At 36.8% G+C, this 10982-nt stretch overlaps 1 protein-coding gene across 5 annotated transcripts; it reads right to left on the minus strand.

Annotated features, from left to right (window-relative positions):
* On the minus strand, window positions 1-9687 carry LOC132620327 (heterogeneous nuclear ribonucleoprotein 1). 5 transcript variants are annotated; one of them, XR_009574775.1, is made up of 5 exons: window positions 9341-9687; window positions 8633-8858; window positions 6760-8066; window positions 516-561; window positions 1-421 (listed from the first exon to the last, which is right to left on the minus strand). XR_009574775.1 is itself a non-coding variant. In XM_060334993.1 (5 exons), the coding sequence occupies exons 2-4, from the start codon at window positions 8852-8854 to the stop codon at window positions 548-550; spliced, it is 1425 nt and encodes a 474-aa protein (XP_060190976.1). In that variant the 5' UTR covers window positions 8855-8858; window positions 9341-9686; the 3' UTR covers window positions 1-421; window positions 516-547. The 5 variants fall into 5 exon arrangements, 2 of the variants coding, with proteins under 2 accessions (XP_060190976.1, XP_060190975.1); XM_060334993.1 differs by having other exon boundaries at window positions 6878-8066; window positions 9341-9686; XR_009574776.1 differs by having other exon boundaries at window positions 1-561; window positions 9372-9687.
* Window positions 9688-10982: the final 1295 nt, after the last annotated feature.

The raw sequence follows: 10982 nt of genomic DNA on the forward strand, positions 1-10982 counted from the left end.
TGAACATCAGAATATGCAGTAAATTATTCATTAGGGGACCCTAGATGGGTATCCCTAAAATGTATCACACTAAATAACAACCTTCCTTACATCCAAATGAGAAAGGAAAATCCCACTTAAGGGAAACTACAGAGCAAACACATTACCAGATAAGAATCTGCAACTTTGCAGCGACGTTACAGCAAAAACATTAAATCTAAAAAATTTACGCAAAAATTTCTGTCTATTTTGTTGTGTATGTATCGCTGCCTCACCAGAGATGCACGATACATTTTTGACTATATGCCGCAACCTGATTTTACACCTCACTCGAAGGAAAATAAAAGAGGAATTCCTAAAGACATAAAAACAAAAAACCCTTTAGCACAAAATCTTGTAAACTTCTATCTCTAGACCTTCAAAACAGGCACTCCAGTTAGCCCTACAAAAGGATATCCAATTCTTTAACCTCTCAACTTCATCTAGTTATAGAAGTATGCGAAATTCATGATTCAAATTCTACACCAAAGTTTCACCTAATGTAACACCCTTGCTTGCCAATATTCTCCTAGCCACCAATCCCTGCATCAATTCAAAATCAGCAGATTAATAATAGCGTGATTTGACACCATATGCAATAAATAGTGAAAGTATAAACAAGAACGAAAAGAGGGGGAGAAAATAAATATGTGAACAACAAGCAGGACACAAGGAACTACCAAAATCTTTAGGTCAGACAGTATAAGGCACCAAGCAGAAAAGCAATAACCAAAAATTGAGAATAGAAGCTCAGGAATATGTATCTGTAACATGTTTTTTCGGCCATCACTACCTTGTTTCTCCTTTGAAAAGTTTTGTAGATTTACATTAACCTATCAACACAGATTAATTCACTCGAAGAAGAATACCAAGAGAGAAATTAGCATCTAAATAATGTAGAAAAACAAACAATGTTAAGCGAAAAGGACTTCCATGTGCTCCAGTAGCTATCAACAAGGATAAAAATATTCAAGTCAAATCCTTGAATTTATTTGTTCCTTCTAAATTGATGGGTATTAACACCTCCCTAGATCTTTATGGAATGGTTTGATGGTTAGCAAATACAGAATGTTCAATGATCCCGCAGCCATGTTCCGTAAGCATTATTGCTCACAGGCTGTATATAGTTCGAGAAAAGAAAACGTGACACCAGTATTAGTTTTTTCTAGTCAGATGAGTGAACAACAAATAAAAAGCAGTAGTGGAGCCACAGAAAATAGTATCTGCTCCCAGCCTAGGACAAATCATCAGCCATACTCCGATCCAATTTTAAATAGCTCTGTCCCGCGTCATTAGAGAAGTATAAACAAACTTTGATGGTCTTTTCCAGGGACACGATGCGATAGAGCAGCCACGGGTCAAGCACTCTATCGACTTTTGTTCCATTCGGCTCCAAAGGTCATATTAGAGCCTAATTATGTCTAACCTTGTCCGGTCAATACAGATTGGGGCTGAAAGAGATGGCAGACATATTGGGCTTCAGCTTAGGGTCTCTCCCCGCTACCTCTCTAATTATTCCTTTGGGTGCAATGCATTAATTAACAAAGGTATGGAAGTCATTAAGGAAGTGGAGATCTCAAACTGGAAAAAGAAGAAACTTATTAACAGCGTTCTAAACTCCCTTCTTTTCATACATGATGTCCCAGTTCCCATCCCAGCAACAGTGGAGAAAAGGGCTAGACAGATTTGAAATGAGATATCACTCTTTGCAGCAAATGCTACCAGTGAGAAAGGAGCTCTGACCGCATAATCTTGAAAACGCGATTCAATCAATTGAAGACTGCTGCTATTTGAAATCTAAGTGAAACCCCTGATCATCTGTGTTTGCATTGCCTATCATCTCGCGGTTATGAAGGTTATTTCACGGCAAAGGTAGTACAGACTACAGAGAATGAATACTAACCGGTCCACCAAGCCTAGTATTTAAGTGGAGGAGAGTAGATGAATGGGCCAATTCAAAGCTAGAAACAAAGGATCACTCAGTTATTGAAGGTCTAAAAATAAAGGTTATTTCTAAACATCTTCAGAATGTGAAAGAAGATTTGGATCACTGTCCTGCCAGTGTTCTGTCGATTATGTCGAAAGAGACAAGTGCTGCAGGAACTGGTCATACTTTTTATACCTACTAGCATTATCTTAGAGATTGTTCTTGCTACTAATAAAATATTTTCCTCTCGTCAAAGACCTACTTATGTCTGACCTCTAGCTGCCAAAGTTTCAGTCCTCAAATTTGGTACTGCCGTACTGGAAGGCACAAACAAATATCCTTACAAATTGTTCCCAGTTCCATATATTTACAAGTAATCTATAATTCGTGAAGATGTCCACAAATTAGTAGTATTATTTGTAAGAGAGAAAATCACCGGCTTTGAAGTAATCATATAACACCATATGAGAGAACTGACAATTGTGAGGAAGAGAAGAAATATGTTTGATCCTTCATTTTGACAAGTTTAGGAGACAGAAGATATTAAATATGGGCTTAATTTCTATGCACTGATGGTGTAAAAGTTATTTACCTAACCAGGTAACTTAAAAGGGAATTCCGCATAAATCTCTAAGATAAGCATTAACTGGTAACCTACCTTTACCTTATCCCCAAAAACATTCATCTATAACAAAAACAATAGATGCAGAGATTCTAGTACCAGAAACTGGAAAAAAGAGTCTCTTGTCTCCAGTTTTTTAATTAATCAACCATTAGTGATGACCGTTCTGGCACATTCAAAGAAGCATGGCAAGAAAAATATTACTCCCTCCGTCCCAATTTATGCGGCACCATTTGACTTGGCACAAAGTTTAAGAGAGAAAGGAAGACTTTGAAATTTGTGGTCTAAAATGAAGCTTAGAAATTTGTGTGGCTATAAATCATTTCCTTAAGGGTAAAAGGGGGGTTTAAAGTCAAGTTTTTCTAATTATAGAAATGTGACATCCTTTTTGGGACAAACTAATAAGGAAAGGGTACCATAAATTGGGACAGAGGGAGTAATTGGTACGCCTAACCTTCTATCACACGTTAAACTACACCGGTAGTGTAAAAAATCTTTTCATTGTTTGTGTGTATAACTTAAATCAATTAAATAAACTAAACGGTTCTAGCTTTCACTGAGCAGTTAGGTTTCATAAAAATTAACTGGCCAGCAACTTAGGGAAAAGATGAACACAGCAAAAAAAAAACAAAATAGAAAGAGTGTGATATTGAGCGAAAGAAATGAAGGTTTATTTGTCAACCTAAAATCTTTTTGCAATGCAGATGGTAATGCATGACAAGCTATGTCCAGGAATATCACTTTACCGCAATAGATTTTAGTACATCAAAGTATCACTGATGTTAGTAGTTTTAGCTCAGTAAATTAGGAAAGATCATACGTCAGTAATTTGAGTATATGTAATTGATTAAGCAGCTTTTTTATCTATTCTTTTCTGCCCTTTTGGCTTACAGTCTGTAAAATGCAAGAACAACAATCAGTAATCTTCTAACACAGCAAACAAATACTTTTCAGACTTACATTAAGCTAGTACTTAAATTTGAAGAACTCAAAACCTAACACATGTTAAAAGGTGCCGCTATTTGCAACTTATAGGCTCAAAATAATATGTAACAAAAACCTTATAAAATATTTTTTATAGGGAAGGAAATAAAAACCATGTAAAGTACATTGACATCAAAAAATCGTAATTAGAAAGCGAAATAAGTTAAATCAACAGTAGAGGTCTTTGACACAGATTAAGTACATGGGCATTTGAAATTGGGCAACAAATTTCAAACTGGTTGTAATATAATTTAATAGTCAAGTAATGTAAGTTGTAACACTTTTTGGAGGGGGACTACACATTGGGATGCTGTGAATTTATAGTCTAACTGTTACCATTCTCAAATAAAAAAAAAAAAAAATCCATTAAAAGGAATAGAAAAACGAAGTTATTCCAAGGAAGAACCGATTCTAAAATTCTGCGCATGGCATAACTTGAAAAGGTGGGTGGTTGATCAGTGATTGAGCTCAATCTACCTGAACATAAAAGTGTTACTGGCTTTGGTAACTTGCTTGAAAAGACAATGCTATCTCAAAGATTTTTCCGATGGAATGAAAGGAGAAAATCAACTCAAGCTACTTAAAGACAGCTTTGGGATAGAATCCATGGGTTTTAAATGTACAAGCACACTACTCCCTCTGTACAAGATGGTGGCCAATTTCGCTTTCTGTGGAGCTAAGAAAGTAATCTTTAACTAATATTCTTAAAGTATTCTTTTGTATCTTGACATGGAAAAAGTCACAACCTATAGTACTTCACGTACATTCAGAAAAATAAATAAATTAATCTATGTCCAAGAACCATAATTCGATGAACTGCAAAAAAACTGTGGCAGCACCGCAGCAGAACTCGATAATAGCTTCCAGACAAGATTCCCAAATTTATTCATTCCACTATGATGTATCAAAGCTACAAGCCATACACTAGGTACAAGAATGAGTAGTTCTATGGTAACTAAGATTTATTAGGAACTTACAGGATTGAAAGATGGGGGAATCCAAAGTCTAGCGGAACTACTTTACAAGCAGAGAGTATCGCATGTTGGTGATGGGGCACAAGGAGAGAAGAGATGTTCTCGGTTAAAGCTTAACCAGAAACTGTTGGTGAGGAAGGAGGTAACTTTTCTGCATTTGTAGATATGGATACCACCGGAGCCTAAAAATTGTGTTTTCTAAGTGGCTAGCAGCTAGGAAGCCATCCTGATGATAACCTGAGGAAGAGGAGGATTACACATGTTTGATGGTGTTTTATGTGCAGGTAATCATGAGAAGATATAAATAACCTCCTCTTGCATTGTCTCGTGGGAAACTACTTTATAGTGGACGGTCTTGAATTGGTTAAACTACTATGGGGTAATGCCAAACACAGTAAAGAGAGCGTTGTGAAGTTGGGATTTCAGGGGGAAAAAAAAAAAAGACCCAGGGCACAAGATGTAATCCCTCTAGCCCCGATGTGGGTGATTTCAAAAGTGATGAATATGAAAGTATTCGAAGGAGTTGAGAATGACATTGTATACCTGAGGACTAGCCTTGTGTTTTTAGTTTCTTTTTTATGCAGCCACGAGTTTCCTACTTGTATGGACGACTGGATGACTTTTGTAGAGAACCATGTTTTGGTATAATTCTCTACTTTTTGGCATACTACTTGTAAACAGGAGTTATTATCCCAACATCAATAAATTATTTACCTTATTAAGAAAGGGATAATTGTCCTCTATGGAAAAGTTTAAATTATACCAAAGCAAAAGAGTACTCCCAAGTCATCCGAGTGTATCAAAAGGATTGTATGAGACACCACATAGAAGAAAACTTATTGTATCATATAAATTGTATAAAGAATTAGGCATGAAAAAGATCCGGTATAATAATGATCTATTAAAAAAGAAAGTTCTCGAATTCCATCTCTTAGTTTTCCCTTTTATCCTTTAAGATCTGGAAGATCTCAATTTCTTGAAATATTTCATGTTAAGTTCAAAATTTCGAGATGATATTCTATCATCTGCTTATTCAACAAACTTGTTGATGATTTTGGTCTCTGATCCTGCACACAAATACCAACCAGTGGTTTAATGGTAATTCTGATTGATAATGGATCTATCTGAACACAACTCCAGATAAATTACTTCACCTGAGAAAAATGTACCATAAGCATCACTTTAGACCAATGAGTGCCTACAGGGAACACAACCAAGCAGTACAACAATTACTTCTTTTTTTTTTTTTAATAATCGTGGTGTCCGGACCAGCTTGCGCTCACCTCGACTGATTCCACAGGATACCTGCTACCTCCCACCAGCACAGGTACCGGGTCAATCTGTCCACCAGAGCTTGAACATAAAGAAATCACCTAGTGTTTTTGCCTCCGCTGGAATTTGAACTTGAGAACTCATGGTGCTCAACTCACTTCATTGGCAACTAGGCTACACCCTTGGGTGCAGTAGTACAGTAATTACTTAGACTACACAATTCACTTGTATTTTCTGGTTAACATCTTTGATACACAGTGGAACATAGAAGTCTAACAATAACGACAGAGTACATCATCAGGCTTAAATACCCGCAGAGAACGAAAAAAGCTCATTATCATCTTTTAAAGTTGGGTTGAAAGAAACATGTGCTTATCACTTAATGTTCAAAGAGTACGCTCCTTTGAAGTTGCATCACTTGCTTTATATCGCTTTGTCACTTTCATCGATTAAGCAAACGGTTTTAGTAATACAAGCTAGAATTTTAACATTGCAAAGAAATAAGCAACTAACTAAACCTAAAATAAATCAGAAATGGCCAACTTGTAGCTCCTTTTAAGCTTCCTTTTTATCAATGGTTCAACTAATTCCCAGAGATCCTTCTTGTTTTAATCCACCGAAAATTTGAAAATGACATAAGACTCTCTTTCCGTTAAGTAAATGGAATTATGTACATTGATTCACAATGTTGCACTTCTAATTCAATAATGCAGCTTTCAAGGTGAGTATACAAGAATCTGAAGCACAAGCATGCTCTAGATAAAGAACTTGATTCGGAGTTAAAATAGTTAGATATCAGAACACACATGCAAGCATGAGAGATGCTTCTCTACAGAGTGAACCCTATAAGGATTCGTGCACTTAATTTTGAAAAGAAAAACTTTGATAACAAACTCAATTAGACATAAAAACATGTAAAGAGACAAAGGTAGTAAGTCAAGAGGAGGAAACACGTTAATCACCTGCTTCTAATCACAAATCATGGTATCAACAAGATTAATCCAAGTTCATCAGAAACTTCAATGAATATTTAGCAAGGTGAAGCTACCTCTGGCTTTATAGGGTTAGTGAGAAGCTTACCGCTGTTTGTCTGTCTTTTACCAACACCATAACTGCCAACATAACTAGCAGAACTTTTAGGTGGCATGTCTGAGGGTGCAGTTCCAAGTCCATATCCAATTGAACCAGATCCATCTCGCTCAGAGCGCCAAGTGGAATCACTATATCCCAAACCACCACTGTACAAATCAGCAAGAGCCCCATCATAGCTACCATTAGATGCAGAATATGATGATGTAGGAGGAGCCCCGCTTGTGACATTTCTTCCATAGCCTCCTCCAGTCAACCCATATAAACTGTCATCACCCCCATAACCAAGATTTCCACTTTGGTTAGAAACAGTTCCTCTACCTTGAGAGGATATTGAAGATGAACCCCAAACTCCAGTGTTGCTAAAGTTTCCTGCCCCAGTGTTCCCACTTCCAGATACTGCAAAGTTGCTAGAGTTGTTGGAGTTTGTTCCATAACCCAAACCCCCATTTCCCCACAAATTGCGAGTTGCTGAGCTGAAGAATGAACTACTTCCTCCTCCATTTACTCCATCAAACCCAATAGGACCACCAAATCTATTTGAACTATTAACATAATAAGGACTCAGTCCCCGTCCGTAGCTCAAGTTGCTGTTAAAGTTTGCTGGACTTCCCCCATATCCTGGGCTTAACCCTGGTTCAAAGTTAAGACCCATTCCATAACCAGAACCAAACGGAGCAAAACCACTCCTACCTCCAGCAATGGGGCTAAATCTACCATCCATCCTAACTCCATATCCTGCAACTGTATTTGGAGAGTATCCTCCTTGTGTGTTGTATCCATTAAGGAAGTTACTGATCCTACCTAATGGATGGTTGAACCCAGTAAGTCTTGGACCTGGTGATAACTCTTTCGGGACAGCACGTTTGACCTCGACCATTTTACCATTCAGCTCATGGAAGGTCTTAAGCAATACTTGATCCACAGCATCCTCTGAATCATAAGTTATGAAACCAAAGCCTCTTGGTCTCTGAGTGTTATGGTCGTACATAACTACTACATCTGTGATCGTTCCAAATTGCTCAAAGTACTGCTTAAAGTCAGCCTCAGTTACTGTGGATGCTAAACCTCCAACAAATATTTTTCTTGTACGTCCTGGACCAGGAGAACCCTGAATGCTAGGACTACTTCTACCTATTGTGCTCTGGTCATCCCTTGGAACAGCCTTCTTTGCTTCAACCTGAAAAATAAGTAGACCATGATGAGTAAAAAGAAGAATGTAGAGAGTTAATGATAACCACTCTTCCAGTCGAAGTTCATATCAAAGAAAGGGCAGAAAAGCATTGATGTGATATGCCATAAGAATGGGAACAATGTGACAGTTTTAGTGCAAGTTAAAATACCAATTGTACCAAGAAAACTTAGATATATAATGCTAACTCTCCGGCACCCAAGGATGCGGCCTAGGGGTCAATAAAGTGGGAGAAGAACTATGAGGTCTCAGGTTCAAATCCCAGCGGAGACAAAAAACACAAGGTGATTTCTTCCCATCTGTCTAAGCCATGGTGGATAGAGTTACCTTCTATCTGTCGTTGCTTGGAGGTAGCAAGCATCCCGCGGAATTAGTCGAGGTGCGCACAAGCTGGCCCCGACAAAACGGTTATCAAAAAAAACATATAATGCTAACTCTCCGTTACAATGTCATATTTCCCTTGATTTTAGGTGGCATACAAAAGTATATTCTTATCATTAGTTCAAACAACAACCTTATGCTCCTTGTTCAATAAATCAAAAGAAACAGCTTACCATCCTGCCATCAATATTGTGTTTCTCCTTGATAACCCGATCAGCAACAGCAGGATCAGCAAAGACAATAAAACCAAAACCACGGGCACGTCCAGTAGTCCTATCCTTCATAATTACAGCCTCTAAAACCTCCCCATAAGTACTAAAATACTCCTTCAGCCTCTCTTCATTTGTGTCCCATGAAATTCCACCAATGAATAACTTTCCAAGATCAGATTGCATTTTCCTACAAGCAACAAATCAAAATCCTCAAAACCTCATCTCCAATCATCATTCTAAAATATTTTATTTACAACAACAACATACCCAGTGTATTCTATAATATTTTATTTAAAGCTGAAAAAAAACTATCATTTTCTCATGTGTATAAAGACCCCCAAGCAGCATAAAAATGACATAGCTTGATGTAATCAAAAAGACACCACACAAATATTGGATCCACTTTCAATTCCCAGTTGATTAGATGAAATGCAGATTGAAAAAAAAAAAATACCAATCAAAAACCAAAAGTCACACCTTTACAATGATTAATAAAGTACTATGACAACCTTAAAAACACAAACTTTAGAGTCAAGAAACCAATCTGACATTATCAGATTCAATCAAAAAGTATCGGATCCTTAGACGATCAATCAGAATTTAGAAACAGAACAATGAACAATGGTCTAATAACAAACCCCAAATACAATTAAGAAAAATAATGATTACCCAAATCAAGAATCAACCAATTAAGCAATACCAAGATGAGAAAAAAAGTAAGATCTAAATTAGGGGGCAATAGTAGAACTTGAGGATTTGTTCTATATTTTGCCCCCCACTCTTTTCTCTTCTCTTTCCAATCTTTCCAATCAATTTATGAATACTACAATAATATGTTCAGCTAAGAAAAAAGATTGTTTTGTTTTTGTTTCTAGCCTTTAATTTTTTACAATTTTTTTTTTTTTTTTTTTTTTTTGGTAAGAAAGAAAGAATATGTGGTGTAGTGAGGAAAGAAGGAAAGGAAAATAAAGAAATTTTTGGGGGTGTGATTTGATCTGATAAATTTGGAAGAGATTGCTTGTGTTTCATTTTTTTTTATATATACTTACTGGAAAAAATCTTTTAGCACATTTTCATATGCTAATGTTTTTTTTTTTTTTTTACATGCTAATAATGGCTATACTTTGGCCCCACCACATCTTATATGGACCTGTCTATGAGTAAAAATCTACCACTGATTTTAAGCAAGTTGTTTGAAATTTAATTTTAAGAATCACACATGGTGATACAGGATAATGATTTGATGAACGGTGCTGATTGATTCTATTTCCTCCTTAATTATTTTTCATTGTTGATTGGTTAAAATTATATAAAATATTTTCCTCCCTAAACATATATACACAAAAATAGGAGAATTGGCTACTGTTATTATAAATATACGAGGCGAGTGCAGGTGCAATATTCAACCAGCTTGTATCCAGGAATTCCCCCTAAGGACACGTCCCTCAGCATCATTCTTCCATATTCATCATAGACACCAGATTGACAACACACAAATCTTCCCGCAACACTTGAAGAATAACAGGCACAGAGCACAACCTACACGCAATACGCTACACGCAGCACAAACAACAACTCTTACCCCTTTTTGGCATCATCGAAAAGAACATTAAGCACAAGTGTAAAGAAGTTCAAAAATTTTAACTCAGACCACAGAGGCAAACTCAGAGGAACATTAACAGATGCAACCAAGGTAATGCAGAAAAGAAGCATAACCACAAAACAAAGAGAGTGTTAGTGAATTAATATTCAAACGAGCTTAGCAGGCAATCTATACCACAAACATACAACATAAACTTGCCATAGTGCCGATGTCATTAGTTAGACCAGAACAAAAGAAAGGTATTTTCAAAGACAAGGACAAGGATTAACAACGAAGATGAACTGAGAGGATTGAATCATGGAATTGCAGGTTTGATGGGATTGAAGGCTTTGAGCATCATGTCTAGCCTTGCATCTGCAGCTTTGTGAGTGTCCAAGATTTGCTCCTGAAGTTGTTCAACCTTTTTCTTCAGCTGAGCATTATCTTTTTTCAATTCAGCAATATATGTTGTCTGCACTTCACTCGAACCAGGTCCTTCTACCTTTAACTTAGCAATGTCAGCTTTCAATAGAGCATTTTCAACCCGCAACCTTTCCACTTCAGCCAAGATCCTCTTGTTTACCTTAATAAGACTAGAAATAGGAGAGATACATCTTGCTCTTCCTTTCTTTTGCACAATGTCACACTCCTCTAGGGTACTCAAGGAAAACATCTGTTTTTTAATTCCTTTGGTAACCTTTCCAGTGGTTACTTTGAAGTGATCAAACA

This window comes from Lycium barbarum, chromosome 11 (assembly GCF_019175385.1).
Source record: "Lycium barbarum isolate Lr01 chromosome 11, ASM1917538v2, whole genome shotgun sequence".
Lineage (NCBI taxonomy): Eukaryota > Viridiplantae > Streptophyta > Magnoliopsida > Solanales > Solanaceae > Lycium > Lycium barbarum.